This window comes from Xiphophorus hellerii, chromosome 16 (genome assembly GCF_003331165.1).
Source record: "Xiphophorus hellerii strain 12219 chromosome 16, Xiphophorus_hellerii-4.1, whole genome shotgun sequence".
In the NCBI taxonomy this organism is placed as follows: domain Eukaryota; kingdom Metazoa; phylum Chordata; class Actinopteri; order Cyprinodontiformes; family Poeciliidae; genus Xiphophorus; species Xiphophorus hellerii.
In genome coordinates, this window is record NC_045687.1 from 9,429,104 (window position 1) to 9,450,634 (window position 21,531).

Consider the following 21,531-nt stretch of genomic DNA (forward strand, 5'->3'; position numbering starts at 1 on the left):
CCTCAGGATGTAACGCAATTTCCAGGCCCGGTGGGTTTTATGAGGGTGCTGGCCCTTTAAGGCAGCTCACTAACTCTGGGATTTGGGAGTGACGCGGATACGAGAGCTACTTTGTCCCTCTGTTTCCTTCGCTATGAAAAATATTTGGACTTATTAGAACAACGGCTACCAGCGAAAGTTGATTGATTTACTTATGAAGCCGATTTACACGTATTGTTAAGAAAAAGCGCCAGTGGATCGCCCTGGTGTTTACTTGGTGACTGATCAAGTCGGGATTGTGTTTGTTTGCGGGCCGTCCGTCCTCCAAGCTGCTGCTGCTGCGGCGGCTGGGATAACTTTGGAAGAAGTTCTTTGTATTCAGGAAACAGTTTGGCAAAGAACATGGACTGGGGCACGGAACTTTGGGTGAGTCCACCGTGAGAAGAAATCTAGCCAGGGTGACTGTAATGCATTGTTGTTCTGCACGCTGACGAAGTTGCAGAGGAACAAAGTTTGGCAAATCGGTTTAACTTTTTTTCCCCTTTTTTTTTTTTTTTTTTTTTTTGCAAAACGAAGCACATATGAGCGTTGCCTGTTTTTAAATTGCAGATTTCAATACAGACACCTTCTCCATATTAGACTTCAGTAATTTAAGTGATAGGACATATGAGGTCGTGTTCACTGTTCAGGCAAAAGTATGGAGATTGATTTAATGCAGTGTCAATACTCAATTTGTTCTGCATGCGGGTACTTCAGCTGTATGAGGGTTGTGTCTTTTCTTCTCTGTTTACATTTTGTCACGCTTGGCTTCCATAGAGATGAAATCGTCTGCTGTGAAGTAACTTGACAACAATGGCTCATCACTGTTAAGGCGCATCTACCTGAGTGGCGTGCTTGCTGGTTCCACAAAGCATTGATTTCTGTGTTCTGAACGCACAGAGAAGAGCCCCGTGCAAGATTAAGACCAAATCAAGGCAGCACAGCCTTGTCGTGGACGTTAAGCTATTTTCTTGGAAGCAGAAGTGAAAGGATTGGCACTGTCCTGAACCTTAACTAAACAAGCTTTGCCACTTGTATATTCTCAGAGAACCTAATGTGTAAAGTGGAGCATTGCAAAGAGGAGGGAAAGGAGGTTTTGGCCTCATTACTCTCTCCCCCTGGGTATGTACTCTGTCTCTCCTTTTTTTTCATCCTATGCAATGGTGCAACAGCCTAATTAGTTTTGCCCTACTTTGAAAAATTCAGGGAAGCTCCTTTTAGAATGAATTCTACACATAATCATTAAAGGTACAGTTTAATATTCCATGGACATGTGGGAAAAATATTTAACCTCTGATCATTTTTGTGTGTTTGGGCCCAACCTGGCCCGCCAAATCATTCACATTCCTGTTTGCATAATTGGTGTTGTTAATGTTTGGCTGCAGAGTCAAAGCGCAGGCCGGTTCAGCTCTTTGGCATCTGTTCTCCTGATTGTTGTTAATCCGGTGGCTATTTTAAGCTACTGGTTGGTGCAGTGCAAGACTGCAGGTTCTGGGCTTTAGTTGGGATACTGAGTTCAGCTCCTGTTGATCAGGTCTAGCAAAGCCCCATGTCCCTAATTTTCTGCAGGAATGAATGATTCAGGACTGAAACATTTGTGGAACTTTTATAGGAAAGCGGCACATCCTGGGTGGCTCCTTCCAGCGTTGAATGACTTCAAAGGAAGTTGGATACTTTCTTTGGATTCAGATATGGAGGCGTTTGAGCACTTGTTGCTAACTGTTGTAGCTTTCTTATTATAAAAGCATATATGTTAAAAGGGCTGTGTAAAGTTGCTTTATAGAACTGCTTCTGATTTATGAAAATGATCAGAGCTCTAACAGCCTAAATAAAAACCTTTTAAAGCAAGTTTTGACTGTGGCTTTAGGGCGATAATAAAAGGCAATAAATAGTCTGACCAGTGCTGCGGCTTCTCAGGACACCGATTTATATACACATCATTTTCAGCGTTTTAAAATTGCTTGCATTTCTAAATATAGCAATAGTATTTTGAATGAAGTGGGTATAATTAAATATTCCTTCTCAAGATAGGGTAGATCCAATTTCTTTCAGTTTTTAGTTTTCTTTAGAAAAATGGTGCAACCACAGTTGCTGCATCCCTCCATGTTATATTAGAGAATGTCCAGGACTTTACTTGTAGATCAAACTAAGGCTACTTTCATTGTTTGGAGTCCTTTGAAATGTTTTGAGAATGCTGTTTATGCTCTTGGGGCCAAAGAAAGGGGTGGAAAACATCCAGTAAAACTGCTGTTTTCTTCCATAATGTGAAAAGTGTACAAGAAACAAAGCCTCCCTTTGTCGTACCCTGAGATAAACAGTGTTAGAATATTGGTTAAAACTTACATTTGCAGATATGTATGTGGGATTACAAAGTGCCAAATCATTTAGTGGTAGAATTGGCAAATGAATTTAGAACACGCGACAAAAAGAACCCTGATTGGAGCTTCTCAATCACAGGCATTAGGATAAAGGGTTTTATCTTGATGTTCAAGTGCCCATTTATTTATCTGAGATCGCCTGAATGTGATAATTCTTGCAACTTTTGTTTGTATTGTGAAGCTGTTTTTTTGTTGTGAGTGTGTGTGACGCTGTGAAAATGCAGAAACTGAACAGGGTTTAAGATCTGGAGCCTACTGCACACATCCAATCTGCTGAGGCAGTTTCAAACCTTTCTCTTCGTTTCTAATGTGCAAAACTGTAGTACAAACTGAAAACCAGTCCAAAAACCCAATATGCAAATAATATACTAAGTCATGCAAAATGTTTGTGGCAGGAGCTACGCGTAGCACACAACTTTTTATCTGCACTTTCATGTTATGGTGAAATGAAAGTCGTACGAACTCTTGGGATATTATGCATATTTATCCACGTAAGTATCAAATTACAACACCATAAAGCAGATTAAATGAACCCAAGCAGCTTATTTAAAAAAATATGACAATTTCTACTTTTTTTCCCACCATGAGAATATTTATTTGCAAATGTGAGAAAACATGAGTATGTTTCTAGCATTATTCGATAATTTGACAGGGAAATTAGGGCCACACACCTGTTCAGTTTGACTCGCATCTGTCATTATATCCCCCATATAAGACATGGAGGTGGGAGTAACATTATTTGAACATGTTCTTGTAGCCTGTTGTGTTGCATTTCACTGAACACTCTCACACAGGTCATTCCAACTGTTGCTTTATATGCACAAAGGAAATGTTTATGGAAAGCAGTTGTATTTCCTAATACAAAAGAAACTGTCAAGATTTGGAAAGTTCTTACCTAAAATGTAAAGCTTCTGAAGTTTATCCAAACCAAAAATCTCAACAATGAGAAAGGTTTTAGTTTCACTTATTTCTGTGTGGAAAAAAAAAGTTATCTTGGTTTTAATTCTCACAGATCATCGGTGCTTATATCTAGGTTCACCATAACTTAGATATTCATCAGTGCATAATTTTATGTGCATGCCTTATGGAGTAAATTTCAAATGTGCTTTACATATATAAACACTGTAAGAAAAAGCAGAAATGGAAATGAAAGAATCAAATTACTTCTACAAAAAGTTTCCTTATAAATGGACAACTTATGTCTTGCGTTTTATTAATCCATTTTATAATTAGCTTTAGAATCCTGCAACTATTTTGCGTTTGCTAATAATAATTAACAGCAACAGTTTTTCGTTTTGTAACAATCATATGCTATAAAGGTTCATTTAAGGTGAGTACTAAAATGAAAAAAAAAGCTAAGTTTTGAAAAAGAGTTTTATCAATTAAAGACTTTGCAGGAAGAACACAGGAATGCCTTTTTTGTTGGTATTTCAGAGCTCTAATTGCTAAGCAGATTGCAGGCCTCCTTAACTCGGTCCTGCGATTAGCTCTGCTGTGTCATTTGAGCTCCATCTCTTTTCTTTTTCTTGAAGAGCTTAAAAGGTGCTGAGGAACAAGGCTCGACATGTAAGGAATCCCTTTTTCACAGACCCCAAGTTCACCCTAAAAGTCAGCTGCAGGGTTAGTCAAAGACTCGGAGAACTCTTTTTTTTTTTTCCCTTTTCTTTGCATAGTGTGGGAAGACTACAATTTCTCAACACTTCAAACTGACTTGTCTCAGCTTGAAGGTGTGAGAGCATCACTTACCAAAAGGCAGAGAAGAGACAGAGGTAGGGATAAAAAAAAAAAAGAAATATTCAATTCAATTCTTCCATCTCGTATGATGGAGGAATTTAATTTCTTCTGTAAATAGCAAAAAAGTAACTTAAATCATTTCTTGGTGGAATTTTGGAGACCATAACTGACATGTTTTCCACATGTGAAGAGCAATCCGACATTCAGGAGAACGCACGTTGGGTTCAGCTTATTGCCTCCCGTTCTAGATTCTTCTAGGTGCTCTAAATCTTGGAGAAACATCACAGCTGTGACCTGGAGGTCAACTCAACTTCGAGGCTTTCTTTTCCTTATTTGTCTTCCTGCTCCTTCCCTTAGGATCAGTGTGACATCATAGAGAAGCACACTCAGTCCGGCCTGGAGCTGGTGGAGAAGTATGTGAAGTTTGTGAAGGAACGGACCGAGATCGAGCAAAGCTATGCCAAACAACTGAGGTAGGCCTTTTAGACCAACTCGCATTCTTGGGTTCAGCTCAAAGCATCTTGTGTTTGTGTTTGAATGTTTGCATGTTGGAAGGTTGTTTATGAAATGCTCATTGGTCTTATGACTGCTCTGGGACAAATTCTAGTTTGTCTCTGAAACACTAGCCCAATTCTCCAGCTGCTGCATGCTTTCTGCCTCTCGTCTCTCTCTCCCTCTCCTTATCCTATGCGCTTTCTCACCCAGTTGTTTCCCCACACACACAAGCCCACATCTGTTGTACTGCTGAGCTCTGCTGGAGAGGGGAGGAAGTGGGAGCAGACTGGCACATGATATAGTGGATGTGGTCAAACAGAGAGTGAAAGCAGGAAGAGCGAGAATTTAAATTTGTTCATAATCTGTAGTTTTTATTACAGTTGTGTTAAATCCCCTCCAAAAAACAAATTGCAATTTTTGCAGTTTCTCCTTTTATCGGATGTTTCCCGTTGAATTTGTTGAATAATTAGGTTTCACTTTATGTCCACATCCATAGGAATCTTTCAAAGAAATATAACCAAAAACGAAGCAACAAAGATGAGCCAGACTGCAGGTGAGCAGCTGCTTTGTTTCAAAGTCTTTATTCTTTCTGTTAAAACTTTCTGTTACTATAGTTACTCATGAGGTTGTTTTGAGCCGACGCTGGTGACATTTTAAATTCCCTGAGAAGGAAACAGGAATAAGGAAGTCACAAGCTCCTTATCATAACTTAGCTTGGTGCAGAATTTTTGTGTAATTATCACTTTATCAGCAGCCCTCATCTCTCCACCCTTTCCTTTCTCCTACTAAATGGCAGGCTGTCCAGCTACCAGTCTTTTGTGGACATCCTGAATGAGATGAACGACTATGCGGGGCAGAGGGAGCTAATTGCTGAGAACATGATCATGAACATTTGCATTGATCTCACCAAGTACCTGCAGGAACTCAAGCAGGAGCGAAAGACGGTGAGCTTGATGTGGAGCATCAAGAATGCACTGATTTTTAGCCACTTAAGACATGCAGTGGATATAAAAAGACTTACACGGCCTGACACAGAGTAATTTTTGTAAGGTGAAAGACTGAGACAAAGTATAATCTCAAAGTGTTTTCTTACAGCAGCGTGATGTTTATTGTGTACAATTCAGCTGAAAAATTTGAAAGAAAAAATCAGATGCAATTATAATTTAAGTATGCACTCTTGGGTTTAATTCCCAGCTCGAGTATTGTAGCATTAAATTAGCATTTTGTTTCAACCGTGCATGTGTTTTTTTTTGGCTACTCCTGTGTCTTCCCAATATCCATAAAGATGCTTCTTTGGTTCATTTGCGTCTATTGATTGCACCTTGGATTAAATTTCTATTTTCCTCCATATCGGATTGTTTACTTTGAATGAAAAGGCTTATGTCTGCAATTCTGCTTCTCAGTCCAGACACAGAGAATGCAGATAATTGTTGTCACATGTAAAACACAACCAGTACTAAGCAGAGGTTCCTGCAGCTCCTTCAGCGTTACTGTCAGGTTTCCATTGTGCCTTTCTATTAACTATGGTAAATGTTTTAGTTAAATAATAGTAGGTCCATAATTTCTCCAATTATCAGTGGCTATCTGTACTGTCCTAATATTTATAGGGCTAATGCTGTGATTTGTTTTTGGTATCCTTCTCCTGACTGATACCTTTTTAATCCCTAAAGGTTTTGCTAAATGTATCAAAATTCTAGTTGAGCAACTGAACTTTATTCTGTGGTGATCAGTTTCTCCATTATGAATTGCTGCTGAGAACTCAATACGAGTCACTTGTCTTTTCAAAAGGTAACTTCAGAGTTACCTGGTTGCTTTTTGTGTTTGTTTTTCAGTTGGGTTTTACTAACTGCCATTAAAGTTAGAAAATGTTTTTAAATAATTTATTGATTTCCATTTTCTTATAAAAACCAGTGGATGTTTGTTGCAGTCGTAAGTAATTGAATAGAGTATTCACCTGCACACACACCGTCTCCTACAGCCCAGATTTTTTAGCCGTAATATTTGTATGAGCGACTTTCATTTTGTACAGTTTTGCAAATTGTCACATTGCTTTAACCAGATGTACAAGCTCTTCTCAAAGTTAAACAGTGCTGTTTACTGTACGCTAGCATACGGGTGTGTGAGTGCATCACCATATTAAGAAGTGGTTTAAGAAAATACCAAATGTGGGTTTTGTTTTTGTTTTTAGTCTTGTACAGGAGTAGTACGAGGAAGAAATAGAAAAAGTAGATGTTTAGAGATTTTATTTCTTCAGCAGGAAAGAAGCTTAAGTGTCTCTTGAGGGAGGTCTGGTCTGTGCCGTGGTGTTTCGTTTCTCAGTGAGAAACATTCTGTCTTTGTCATGTTGGACAGCAAAGTACAGCCACATTCAGACACTCACTGAAGACGCCTCCAACAGACACACTGGTATTTGTTTTCTTGTCTGTTTTGCTGTGTGGCTCTTTGAGGTCATTGTTTATTCTGTGCTCTCCTCCACATTTCTCTCCCTCTCTCTTTCTCTCTCTCTTGCTCTCTCTCACTCTCTATCTCTTTCTCTATTTTTATAAATGTCTGCAGTATCTATTGGAGGCCAAGAAGGCCCAGCAGAGTTTGGAGAGCACCTACAAGCAGCTCGACAATGTAAGTCTAGTTTTACTACTGAAAAATCTTCCTACTCATGCCTTGATGGACTCAAGGTTGAATAGAAACACAGTCGGGTGAGTGGCTGCGAAAGCAGTTGAGTTAGGCAGGTGAGTTTTGTTTATAGTCAAAATAGAAAGAACAAAGTTGGAAGCAACCTTATTTTAAACTCCTTTTACCCTTACAGTCAATCCTAACCCTATGAATTAGTCACCATCTCCGGTAATCAATCTTTTAATTTGAATAACTTGATTCGCCAGTGGAGGAGAGGGTGAAATCTCAGTTTACAATTTTTTAACATTAAATCACTGGTGTCACAGTTTTTGGCACCCGTGCTGTAGCTACACTTTACAATCCCGTTTTGCCAGTCGGACAGCTATTGGTTTTCTCTTATAACATTTTACAATATTGGAGCAAATGTTTGGCCATTCCTCTTTGCACAGTCTCTAAATCATTCAGTTCTGGGACTTGCTCTTCCCTTCCAGTCACCTCACCATGCCAAACAGATTTGGCAATCTTTTCTAGACAGATTTTATGGCCACATATTGTCAGTTTTCTAGCAAAGGCCACCAGGTTTTAATTTAAAATCTTTTGGTATTCCAAAGAGTTTGTCCTGGACACCAACAAGGTTTTCAGTAAATTATTAGCGGTGCATTCAATATGTTAGTTAATTATTTAAGTACTGTGCATTCAAGCTTGCTATTGCTGTAATATATTTGGTGAAATTTGTTGCTATTGCTGTAATATATTTGGCGATGTTTATTGTTTAATTCAACACAAAAGGTTTTGGAAGGTAAAGGAGTAAGAAACTACACATAAGTTGTTCCTTAGCCAAAATGGTAGATGTCGGCTACTAGAAATTTTCTTTATTAAGCCTTCTTCATGCTTCACCATACGATCACATTTTGGACAATTTAATGCTCCCTAACAGTTTGGGGATTACGTATTCCTGTTTTAACATGACTCTACAGGACACAAAGCCAGATCTGTAAAGATCCAAATGAGTGAGTTTGGTGTGGAAGAATTTGACTGGCTGGCCCTGACCTGAAATCGATAGAAAATCTGTTTGGGCGATTTTGAGTGGAGATTGTGAGCCAGCCGGCCATGTCCAACATCAGTGTCTGACCTCACAAATTTGTAAAGAATGAAAACTGAACGCTTTTTCAGAAGATTTTAGAATAAACATTAACCTCATGAATTAAGAATAGGATGTTGCTGAAGCAAATAAATATGTGAGAGTGGGTGAGAAAATGGTAACATGCCAGTATATTAGAGGTGTAGTTTCATTTATTACCAAAAGCAATCCTCAAAAGCCATTTATGGCCTGCTTTGCTGCAATTGAGGAATAATAGCTGGTGAATTACTGACAGTATCCAGTTGGCTCCAAATTCAACCCATTTCCATCTAATACACTGATCAAAGAATTGAATTTAGATCCAATTAACTACAATCTAAATAGATCCTAACTATGAAACGGCACAATACAGTTCAATACAGTTACTTCTGACAAAGGGGTAGATGTGATCACACCTTAGTAGAGAAAGTAAATTGTTTGTTTTTCTCCCTTCTAGAGTAAAAAGCGCTTTGAGAGAGAATGGAGAGAAGCAGAGCGCGCAGCACAGTATGCAGAGAAAACGGATCAAGACATCAACGCCACAAAAGCTGATGTTGAAAAAGTAAGAACTAATGTAGAATACTCACTGGAGAAAAAACCACTTGGCATGATTCAAGTTGCACTTTTTAACCTGCCTGCTTCATCTGTGGTTTTTAGGCTAAGCAGCAGGCGCATATGAGAGCACGCGTAGCTGAGGACTGCAAGAATGACTACGCTGCTCAGCTTCAAAAGTACAACAAAGAGCAGAGCCAGTTCTATTTTAATGACATGCCACTTATTTTCAATGTAAGTGAACCTGCTGCATCCCACAAACCTGCCACCAGTGGCCCTGTGGGTTCTGGCATCACAATGATGTGATGAGAATTGATTTGGTATCCAGATCTTAGAAAATATGCAGCTTAATTACACTTGTAACAGACAATTACATCAAACCGTACTGCTAACTTTGGAGTGCTTTGTTGAACATTTTACATTTTTATCTGAGTTCTGCAAAACACACTGTCTGAACTCAAAACATAAATGCAAAGAGGGAAAAAAACAAACAAAAAACGTGTTTTCATCATTTGTGGTCCCAGAAACATGTCTTATTTGTATGAAAGCCTATGAGAAAGGTGGTCCATCTGTCATTAATTTGTCATTTTATAAAGATTTTCAAAGATTGCAATCACTATTTTTTAAGTTATTTGATGGCATTCAAGGTTCCTTCAACCATTGATTGTGAGATCGTGATCTCCCATATAATGATAAGACTGGGAGCATCACAAATCTCAACTTTAGGCCTTAAAATAGGAGTGATGTCATTGTGTACCACTACACACATCTTTCTTCATTTCAAGTAATGGCTGTTTACGTCAACTGTCTTGTTCTTTCTAGAAATTGCAGGATTTGGATGAGAGGCGAATACGAAAGTTGGGACATGGCTACATCTTGTTCTCAGACACAGAAAAGAATGTGATGCCCATCATTGGCAAGTGCTTGGAAGGGATTACTAAAGCTGGCACCAATGTCAATGAGAAAAATGTGAGTTGGTTTCAGACACTGAACATTTAATTCTGCCGAACAGAGCCATGCAATAGTTATTTCTTCGGAAAGTATTATTAATAACTGTGTTTATTGCAGGACACCATGGTTATAATAGAGCAGAATAAGTCTGGATTTGAGCGTCCTGGAGACGTAGAGTTTGAAGACTACAGCCAGGGTATTAACCGAGCCTCTTCTGACAGCAGCCTCGGTACACCTAAAGGCCCCCTGGACCTTCTGGGGAAGAACAAGAGTAAAAACTTTTGGCTTTTCAAGAGGAATAAGGTAGGACGTTTTCTCGTTACAGTCCGACATTGATATGAACTGCCTTTGACAGTTATTTGAATGAGTTTTCTGTTCCCCTCAACCGGTGATTTTAAAAATGTATCTTTTACAGATACCCAACTCCATGATAAATTCCTCTCCTTAAGTGATTGCTTTGATGGTTTGTTTTGTCGGTGAAACTTTGTTTTTCTGTGAAATAAATATGCCTGAGAAGAATTTAAAGTTTTACAAATATGTCAAAAAAAAAACTTTCTTGTAGTTTTATTGTAAACTTTCACAGATACAAAGTTGATGACTTGCCATGCTTCAAGTTCCCACGGAATCACTGAATTTGTAGGAACACAAAGATTATAAATGCATAGTTGTAGTGCTTTGTTTTTATACCTCAAACTGATGGCTTACAACAAATTGAACTTTTTCACAGCTACAGATTTTTCTGTTTTGCTCAACAATGTTGAATCTCATTTCAGAACCAGTATGACATTTGTACAGATGCTCTGCAGCATTTTAGATCAATTTAAATCTTCTCTTTGTTGATATCTGCTTTTGATTTGTTGTACTTTTCTAAATTTGTGAGTTTGTTGTCCTTGTGGATGATGAAGGGTTTGAGTCCACTTGTCTAGTTTTCTTTTGTTTTCTGACATTTACCAAAAAAGCCGTGACACCTCATTGCTATGTCATCTCTTGTTTTCTCATTTACTCACCACACATTATGTGTGCTGCATAGTTCCTTCGTTCTCTGCAGGATTTATAGTTGATATGTTGTAGTTTGCTGCTCCAGATTTGTTCTCAGTTTTGCTTTACCATTTTCTGTGTTGTGGATTTATGCTCTGGCTTCTGGATTGACTGCTTTGTCAGCAGTCTGTGTTTGTGTGAGTTAATGAAACCTCTTTGCCTCAGTTGCCTACCAGTGTTTAGGCAGCTTAGTGTTGTTTGGGTTATTAAAGTGGATTTATTTTCATTGAGCACTGTAAGAGCTTCTCAAAACTTTTCACATTTATATTATATTATACTAAGACTTCAAACCATATTGCTGTTTTCTTTTGAAAGACCAAGAGAAAATATTTCATAATTGCAAAGTTGAAGGAAAATGATAAACAAATTTTCTTTTTTTCCCCCAAAATCCAGTGTACATATTTATTTATTCAGCTGCTTTTTATCCAATAAAAAAAATGTTTAAGTGGCATCCACCAAGTAATTGGGTTTTTATGTGAAGCTCTTATTGGTTTGTTAGAAATAAGTGAACAAACAAACTGCATCATGAAGATCATAAAACATACCAGAGAGCTGATGAATGAAGTTTTAGAGAAAATTAATCACTGTTTCTGTCCAGATTTTATTTACATAGCACTTTCCACAGGTTATTAACCACGAAGTGCTTTACAATTAAAGGAAGCATAAAAACACAGATTCAAAAGAAGAAGAAAGCCATTAGAGGCTTCCTCTTCAGTTTGCCACAAGCCATAAATGTGCATCCATGCAAATTGTTAGAGGATGGAAAACATCATACACTATTGCTATAATGAAACATGGTGGTGATAGCATCATGCTGGGGGATGCTATTCTTTAGCAGACAGGAAAATTGGTCAGTGTTAAATTGGATGATGGAAGAGGTTAATATGGGGTAATCACTAAAGGGAACGTGTTAGAGCCTCCAAAAGACTTGCGACTGTGAAATGAGGTTCCGAAAGCATATTGCTGTATTAGAATGGCCCAGTCAAAGTCCTGCTCTGAAGAATTTGTGATGAGACTTCAAAATTGATGTTCACAGAAATTCTACATCCAGTCTGACAGAAATTGACAGAGCAAATAAGAATTGGCACCAAACTCGGTCAAACACACAATATGTCACAAGAGGTTTGAATAGAGAGAACGAGAGATAAAAACAGGAGGTAAAAAATAGATATACAGTTCATGTATTCTTTGCTTCCACTTCACAAATGTACTACATTATTCTGGTTTATCATAAAAAACCTAATAAACTAATAAATAGCTTGAGGTTTTGATGTGTATAAATACTTTTGCTAGGCTCTGTTTTTTACATGGATTATGCATAATTATGCAGAAGTAATTAATCATTTCAGTCACTGTAGTTCACTTCTGTCACTATGAAAAGGGCCAGATTTATAATGAAGCGTAACAGGAATTTTTAGTAACGCTTTAGAGGTTTAACATGCAGAAAAACAGCAGCTGCACTACTTCCCTCTCACCTTCCCCTTTTTCTACAGAAACCAAGTTTGAAAGAAATGGTTGAGAGGGAAAAAGGTGAATGTTTAGTCCGTTTTATCTTCTGATGCTCATATCTTTCTAGAAATGGATATGTGAGAGCTGCAATGTGAGATTCACAGTGTAACGCTTAGTGTTAAGGGCAGTGAAATCTTCTTTGTTACAAATCTTCTTTGTTACAAATTTGTAACAAATCTTCTTTGTTAGTTTGTACCTGAGTTGTTGCTGTTTCCTTTGTTTGATGAATAAAATTACAGATTTCACACTTTAGACTCTGGAGCTACTCACATTTTATGAGTTTTACCTTCATTTTTAAGGTGGTAAATGTAATTGCTTGTTGTCTTTGCAAATAGAAGCCCTTTCAACATATCCACAAACATTAATGTTACAGGCATTTGGTGTTTCACAGAAAAACAAATTGTTTTTTCAGGTTTCAACTCTTGGGTCAGAGTGTCCATTAGGAACAATAATTAACAAGATTAAAATGTTAATGTTACTATTTTAGAATAATAGTTGACTTCTTGCTTGGCAGAACCAGGAAATCCTCCAAATAGCATTTGCGGTAAACCTGTAGTTATGGCAACACATGAAAAACATACCAACAATGTGAATATTTTCTCTATTCTAAAGCTCTGTATATTAATGCATGAGCCTCTTTTGTCTCATTTTATATACACTCCAGCACTTCTAGAAAAGACCTTTTGCATGATCCTGTCCCTGGCTGTGAGTGAATAAACCTTGACCCTCCAAATACACACAGACACGTACACGTATCTCTGCATCCTGGCTTCCAATAGGTCAACTTGCAGTCAGCATTTTGCTGTGCTTGTGGTTTCATGAACACGGGACCCAAACTACATTGAATTTTCCTCTGCGGGCCTCCACAAACACACTGCCTCTATTATTCTGCCCAGAACCTGGCACTATGTGCATCACAAAAAATTCTTTGTGCCAACATAAGAATGACAACGAGTTAAGATGGAGAAACTCAAATTGTTAAACAAATTGTTGGTCCGTTAGTATCTGTTTGGAGCATAGAGTACTTTACACAGCTACGAAACTATAAGCAACTTTAATATCCCACACTGGTGCTATGGTTGGCCTACTTCTAACCAGTTAATAGTCCCCTCCTCCAGTCCCAAAACTAAATGATCCCTTCCTCCTTCCCTGCAGTGTTCTGCTTGGTCAGCACCTCTTCTTCTCTCTGCATGTCTTAGTGGCTGTGCTCAGCTGTGCACTCTTCCTGTTCTGTGTATGTGTGCGACGCAGAGCTCTGTGTCATCAGTCATGCTCTCCTAATTAGACCTTAGAAGTGTGAATAGAAAACTGGGTGTACTGGTTCAAGTAGCTCGTGGTTTATGTCTGGCCCTTAAGCAGTCCTATTAACTACGTTCCTGTAGTTAGAGCCCCATAACTCTAAGAATTGTAGCCCCAGAGTAGCAGACATTCACATAATAACAGTCCTGTACTTCTGGATCTCTGTGTTTACACACGGGATCTTGTTGCAGGGCAGTTTAGCCCGTCTGCATTGAAGACTTGAAGCCATCAGCCTGCTGTGTAATTTAGCTAATGGACCCCACCCCACCACCTTTCAGCATAGATGTACTGTAGATGTTTGTAGTTCACTCCCGCCATGTTGTCAATTTACCCTCGCTCTAATAAAGGCCATTTGCCCTGCCTCAAAAATCTATATCCACTGTTGCCAGCTATTTATAACAACTGCACTGGTTTACAAGCTGGTTTTATTTATGTAGGTCAGCTTCTGGAGTCTGCAGCACATGTACAAGTTTTTCTCACACTGAATCCTGATAGTTAAATGTTTACTTTTACAGTATTGATGATCGATGCACGACAAAATGTACAGCCTCGTAAACTCTGAGCAATTTGCTATGAAAATAAACAAGTGTAAGCTGCTCAATCATGAAAAGGCAATTTGGTAAAATGCTATAAAGAGATGAATGGAAGGCTGTAAAACAAGAGAGCTGCTAATTTTGAAATCTGAAGCAATACAGATGTTTAGTCTTGGTGGCCTGCCCCATGATCCTCACTGAGTCTTACGCTGCCCTTCAACTTTTACCTGAGTTTTGTTGTAAGTGTTGGGCTGTTGTAGCACCAGTGTGGAGGCTATGGCTGGTTTCTTACTGTGATGTTTTTGTGCTTCCGGTCATTCCATGCAAGTTCACGCAACTCTCCAAATCCGTACTTACTGCTAGAAAACTTAATTGTTCTTAGATTCAAATGGTATAAAAAAATGTGTAGTTTCATCCCCGTTTTTCGATTGGTTTTAGTAAAAGCCAAATTTACAGAAATTCAGTACATATCAAATATCCGATTAATAACAATTTTTGTTGACTTTTTTGGACAGCAAAGACTGTTTGTTTTACTTTTACTGGGTGTTTCGTATCATGAAAGCCAACAGTTTAAAGTATTTTTTTCTAATACAGCATAGTCATAGCTTAGAACTTTAAGGGAATGTTGCTTTATAATTCCAAATATTAGGATGTTACTTTTGGGTGTTTTTACAGCAATTTATTTCTGTTGTTCAAGAAAATAGTAGAAAAAATTGGAAACATATACCGATTTGCAAATTTTAAGTTTGCTTACAGGCACAAAATAGAAGCAGGAAAGAACGAATTTTTGCATTTAGGAATACAATGCAACAATTTACCAAATACAAATTTGGCAAATGGATTTTAGTAACCAGGATCTCAAAAGAGTAGCTTTTGAATACTGCAGAGCAAGTTGTACAAACATGACCAAACTCTTAAAGATTAGCATAAAGAAGAGTCCATCAGCATCTCATTAATTAGTTAATTAATTAATAAACTTTCAAACTTTACAGATCCAGTCAACTTTTTTTAAGTGTCTATAATTTACATGATTGTTTATCCTGCTAAAATGATTGCGAATTGGCATGGAATGTCCTGTTTGATTTGAGCCAAAGATGTATCTTTGTGCTTTCATGCTCTTTAGGCTCATTGCTGGGTTTGTGTTGTCCTTCCAGGCATTGTGGTGCGCTTTAACGTGTTGACGGTGTCTATTTCTTTCCTTTGTCACCATGTTTTTTTTTGTTTGTTTGTTTTGTTTTTTGTCCTCTCTGTCCCCTCCCATATCTCTGTTATCCTCATCCTCCCCCGCCCCCTTTTTTATACCATCTTATGCCTGCACACCTCATTTTCGGGTGGCGGTACGTTTGGTCTTACCCGACCCCCAGCTCTCCTCCTCCACACTCACTCCTTTCTCCACACCCCCTGCCCCTTCACCTCCTAACGGAGCCCCTTCCCCCAAGTTTGGCCGGGACCCACTGTCGTACTGTTTGAAGGAGATCAATAAGACAGTCAAACCCAGAATCTCTTCCTTCCGGACACTCAGGAGATCGGTGAGTGACAAGAGGAGACGATTCGGGTGCAAGGCCACCAACACTTCTAGTGACATAGACATTATTCTCTGCTCTTTGCTTCTCCAAAACCTTCTTCATCATTATCAAAGTTAAGGAATGCATCCTAAAGCATGCTCTTTGTATATGGATTAAGATATTTCTGACATAATGCAACCATCTTTTGAGGTTACCTAAGCAGGTAAACAGTTAAAGTTACTGTAAAGTTTTTTTTACTGGAAATGTGCTGTTTCTCTTTCTCCCCTCAGAAATTTACCCCAGACAGGATCATGGTAGGGTAACAATGTCATCAAAAATGGTGTGGGGGTCTAAGTTTTTTAACTCATAAAAAATTGGACACTTTTTCTTTACAACGTCTCTTGTGTAAATTTACGATGTTATTCCTCAACAACAAGAACAAAAAATCTTCTAATGCATTTGTACTTATAGATGACCTTTGGTGTTGTATTGAAAAGGTGGCCATCTGGTGGAGGAAAAGTGACACTTGTTAGTTCAGGATGAAACTCGTCAATCAAGAATCCAGTTTACAATTTGTTTACTTTTGTGTCTCACCTCTTTCAATCAAAGTTTAGTTTTTTTTATAAATATATAGCTTTTTTGGGGTCTAAAAACCACATAATTGTTGCTAGTTTGTAATTGTTAGTAAATGGGAATTGACTTTGTGTTCGGCTCTCTAATGAGCTAATTTATCTAAAAGATCTAAATAAGCGATCTAAACTTTGAGCTGGTTGCAAAGGGCGTTCTTTCTCACTTGTCTGGTTCTTTAGTCACGGTGACGGCATGTTTATGAAGGTGACAAATATGAGTCTGAGTTCAGCGCTAACCCACCCTTCCTGTGACGACTTCTTGCAGCCTACAGTGACGGAGGACTTCGGCCATCTCCCCCCGGAGCAGCGCAGGAAGAGGTTACAGCATAAATTAGAGGAAATTTCTAAAGAGCTGCAGAAGGAAGCAGATCAGAGGTGTGTGTGCATGCACATGACGGCTTCCTGCCCATTCGTAGCAATCTCTGTTAGAACCTCTCTGCTGGAAGCATAGATACAATATTCATGCAGTGTAAACAAGTCTGTCTGAGTCTGAGTGAATTGTTTACCCACCCGTGAGCTGTAGGGGATCAAAATTTCACCGAAAGTCACTTTGCTTCTTCTCCCCCCTTGTTCCTGTCTTCTTTCTTGTTTTCCTTTGCAGCGAAGCGCTTGGAAAGATGAAAGATGTTTATGAGAAAAATCCTCAAATGGGAGATCCAGCTAGTCTTGCAACCCAGATCAGTCAGACATCTCAGAATATAGAGAGGCTCAGAGGAGAACTGAACAAGTATGAGGTAATTCTCCACACTGTTCTTTATTCATAAGATGAGGGCCTCGTTTCATTATAATTTAGGACCCTGGGTTATGTCACAGTGTTTCAGTCATGCAGATAAAGCTGACAAGATTAAACATGTTTCTGTTATCAGACTTGGCTGTCTGAAGCAGGTGTTCGGGGGGACACACTACGATACAGAGCTCACTCATTTAACAATAACGGAGCTCATGAAGTTCTTAGGTAGGTTGATTTTCTTCCTTTAGAGATGCATTTAAAACAAAGTGTCTTCTGTTTGTTTCTAAAAGACGGATTTCCTTTTTGCTTTTCAGTCCTGATGGTGCACATTCAGATGAAAGCACTCCCGATCCCTCTCAAGCTATTTATGCTGAGTTTGATGATGACTTTGAGGATGAAGAGCCAGCGGCGCCCATCGGGAAATGCACAGCGATGTATAACTTCCCTGGTATGTCTTTTTTAATTTAATTCAAAATATGTTATTTTTAATTAATTTCTGAGTCAATTCTGTTTGGTATGATTTAATTTATTTTTTTATTTCAATTTAGGTTTTTTTTTATTATAAAATAAATATTAGACTGGGGTAAAATGTGCTCATTTTTTAAACTTGGACAAAATAGCTTGCTGGAATGTTGGCCCAATCCTAAAAGTATTGGTGTAACTGAGTCAGGTTTTTAGGCCACTTTGTCACCTTTTTAGCTCTACCCACAAACAATCTGTGGGAATGAGATCACCACTCCAAAACATTCACTTTTTTTTTTGTCCGAAAAGCAACTTAAACCTAAAGTAAACATTTTTCACATGAAGTTCCTTTTTTTATGTCTTATATTTTGTAGAATGCACCAGTACTTCCTTCAACAAAAGAAACTCAAAAGGATGCTGACACTTCCATATTTGGTTTCCCCTTTTCCTCCAGGTGTAGCAGTGATACTTACATTCACCTCTGTGTAGGGCTTGTTTCACTGTGGATACTGACATTCCCTTATCAGATACAGCCAACATCTTTTGCTTTTGATGAGCACATTTTGCTCCAAAACATATTCATCTCTGAGACAGAATTGGTTTTCTACCTGTATGATATGACTGGTCATTCCCATGATGTTTTATCTTGCAGGTATGTAATTAAACAGATGAATGTAAATGAATTTGAATGATTTTCTTCTAAGATTGAATTGGAGAATTGTGGAGATTCACAGCCATCTCCCTGATATCTCATCTTATTTCTTTGGATTTTTCATGCTGTCACAAAAGAAAAGCTGTGTGTTTGACATTTTGCACAAATTATTTATACTGAAATGTGTATATAGCACATTTAGAGTCGGCTCAGAATAACCTCAGCCACTCTTACTTTAAACTTTTTCCAAAAAGGAGTGTTTTAAGTTTAGTGTTAAAAGTAGACAAGGTTTCTGCCTTATGGGCAAAAACTAGGAATTGGTTTCTCAGCAGATGAACCCAGTAACTAAAAGATCTAAGATATATATATATACATATATATACACGGTGTCAGAGGATCATTAGTGACTTTCAGTGGAGCTGTAATGAGATCTGAAACCTGACTAGCTTTTCAAACAGGTAATCACTGTGTAAATGTTCACACAATTAATTTATCTGTAAATGTCTGATTTTGAAGAAAGTAGTGGGGGAAAAAAACACACTTCAAGACATTCTTGGTCTGATTTCATATTAGCTGGTGAGTGAGTGGAGGAAAAAAGAAAAAAAAATTATACACTGTATGTAAATCTCTGATTTGATATAGCTGCTATCACATTACAAAGTTATTGTTTTGCATTTCAGGTGCCAGTGAAGGGACCATTTCGATGCAGGAAGGGGAAGTGCTGGCTGTAGTGGAAGAGGACAAAGGAGACGGCTGGACCCGCGTCCGAAGACACAATGGAGATGAAGGCTACATACCTACATCTTATGTCACCATCACATTAAACAAATGAGCGAGAAAGAGACATTCAGGTTCCCATTTTAACGTCATTTCCTCCACATGTTGGAACAATCATGATGAAGCCAGGTCAGAAATGGGTGAGACCATCCAAAAGTGCTTTGATATGTTTTTAAATGTCTTTTTGTTATTTTTATCCTTGGCATACTGTAAATTCGCAGTAGAGTTCTCACTCACATTTTGGAGCAGATAGTTCTTATTAACACCTGTGTTGGTTAGGAGAATGTTTTTTTTTTTTGTTTGTTTTTTTTTGTGTGAAAAACTGAGCTGTTACCTTTGCCAACCCCTCATGCTGCAGAGTCCATATTATGTATTACCTCTTTCATTTTTCATTTGCCTCAAGAGTGTCAGTTTTGATTTGTAATGAAACTTGAGTGTTCCCACTCAAGATTTTGGTGCAAGAATGTTTCACCTTTAACTTTACAACAATTAGTGCTCTGTTACAGTGAAGCATACACACAAAAAACTATATACAAACTGTTAAATGTTCAGACAATCACATCCATATCATCATTTAATTCCAGACATTTATCAGTAGCAAAGAAAATACAGCAGATGTCATTTTCTTACAACAGCTGATAGAAACCTGCTGCTGTTTTATTTTTATTAGATATTGTACTAGAGATAATTTATTACAAGTGTGTATGAATGAAAATGTTTATATTTGGAAAAAAACAAGCTCTTTGTATTTAGGATGTTCGGATGTTGCTATTTTTTCCTCCTTGCACAAAGTGTGGGATGGAGTGTAGCCACAAAAGGGAGGAAATATTGCACACACTAAATATGTTACATTGAGAATATTGTATTTATATAATATATATATTTTAGCAATCACAACACCACTATTGTCTTATTAGCATTTTTAACTATTCAAATAAAGGTTGTTTTATTGTAAGAGAAAGCAGCAAGTTTTGAAGTTTGTTGCTTATGATGTTACATAAAAGTTCACAAGATTTTTTCCTGTAGTGCAGATTACTACCTTTCTGCTTAATACTTATTTGTCTTTGGTGCCTTTCTGGTTAAAGCATTGTGTACATACCTTTTGAGCTAATTTGTCCTTTTTTCGATACTTAATAATTGTAAAGCACATTTCAACAGTAGAAGTCATTATGTTCACTTTAAACTTGAAAAATAAACTAGTGAAACATGTACCAACAGTGTAAAGTATGTTACTTACAGCGGCTTGCAAAACAACTCAAACTCCTTCTAACATTTTCCAAGTTTTACTTTCTAACATTTTCCAAGTTTTATCATGTTTTCCTAGTATTTTTGAAACATGACTTTCCAATAACCCTACATCTGGTTTCATCCATCACATTTGACCAGCTGCTCTCAGTGTTTTGGAAAAACATCCCCACAGCATGATGCTGCCACCACTAGGTTTCACTAGGGAAGTGGCGATTTGAGGTTTTTATGATCTCCTGTGACCAGAGTACTCTTTTCCACACGTTTCCTGGTTTGCTTGTGACAAATGTGGAGGGAACCTCTTCTGGCTTTCTTTCCACAGGCTTGCCACTTTTCCATTAAAAAAAAACAAAACAAACAAACAAAAAAAACAGATTTGTGGAATGCTCAACTAATAGTCTCCAGGAATCTAAACTAGTTCTCCAATTGTTGTCCTGTCAGTTAGTTTAGAATGGCCATGTCTTTGTGGCTTTGCATTTGTGCCTCACCATTAACTATGTAATAATTTGAATAATGTGAGATCTTCACATTGTTTGGGATATTTATATTTACAATCTGGCCCTCCTATAAACTTCATCTCTGACCTGTCTTGTCTGTTCCTTTTCCTTTGTGATGCTGCATGTTCATGAATGTTTCCTAACAAACCATTGAAGCCTTCATCGAACATCTGGATTTAGATTTGATTTAAGATGCACACCGGTTTATCCTATTTACTAACTAGTTGACTTCTTAAGCAATTTATTGCACTAAGCTGCATCTAACTGTAGTAAATTAAAAAGATTTGAATGTATTTCACACTTCAAATTTGTATTTGATCTATTTCACAATTATCCACTACTTGTAATTGTCTAACAAAAACCCAAATAAAATATAAAAACATTTTTGGCTGGAATGTGGCAAAATGTGAGAAGCTTCAAGCATCTTATTGCTTTTTTTAAGTTTTAACTTGAAAAATACTACAAAAAAAATTATTGTGCAATTCAACCTACTTGAGTTATAGGTTTAGAGGTTTTGCATGCACATATTCCATAAAAACACATAGGAATAGTGTTTGGGTCTTTTTTTGTTTGTGTGTGTTATTGTCCGAATACATAGCGTCTCTTCTTATAGCTCACATCAAAATCTGAGCACAATATTTGTAATAAATCTCAATTCCAGGATATTACCACTTAGAAGTGAGTAAGCATGCAAGGTTTTAGAGTTTACCAGTAGGTGGCAATGTTGCATAATTTCTTTTGGTCTTCCCCCCCCCCCCTTCCTCTCTACATAATTGTGTTTTAATATAGTTCCT

The 21,531-nt window shown here is 37.8% G+C and overlaps 1 protein-coding gene across 5 annotated transcripts; it reads left to right on the forward strand.

Annotated features, from left to right (window-relative positions):
- Positions 1-54: 54 nt before the first annotated feature.
- trip10a (thyroid hormone receptor interactor 10a) lies at positions 55-20,206 on the forward strand. 5 transcript variants are annotated; one of them, XM_032587058.1, is made up of 16 exons: positions 55-405; positions 4,488-4,603; positions 5,122-5,178; positions 5,422-5,569; positions 7,182-7,244; positions 8,816-8,920; positions 9,016-9,144; positions 9,733-9,879; positions 9,979-10,164; positions 15,605-15,769; positions 16,036-16,059; positions 16,640-16,749; positions 16,976-17,108; positions 17,241-17,329; positions 17,419-17,552; positions 18,899-20,206. In XM_032587058.1, exons 1-16 carry the CDS (start codon positions 382-384, stop codon positions 19,048-19,050), a joined length of 1,782 nt encoding a protein of 593 aa, XP_032442949.1. In that variant the 5' UTR covers positions 55-381; the 3' UTR covers positions 19,051-20,206. The 5 variants fall into 5 exon arrangements, with proteins under 5 accessions (XP_032442949.1, XP_032442950.1, XP_032442951.1 ...); XM_032587063.1 differs by lacking the exon at positions 55-405 and adding an exon at positions 957-1,140; XM_032587059.1 differs by lacking the exon at positions 16,036-16,059 and having other exon boundaries at positions 56-405.
- Positions 20,207-21,531: the final 1,325 nt, after the last annotated feature.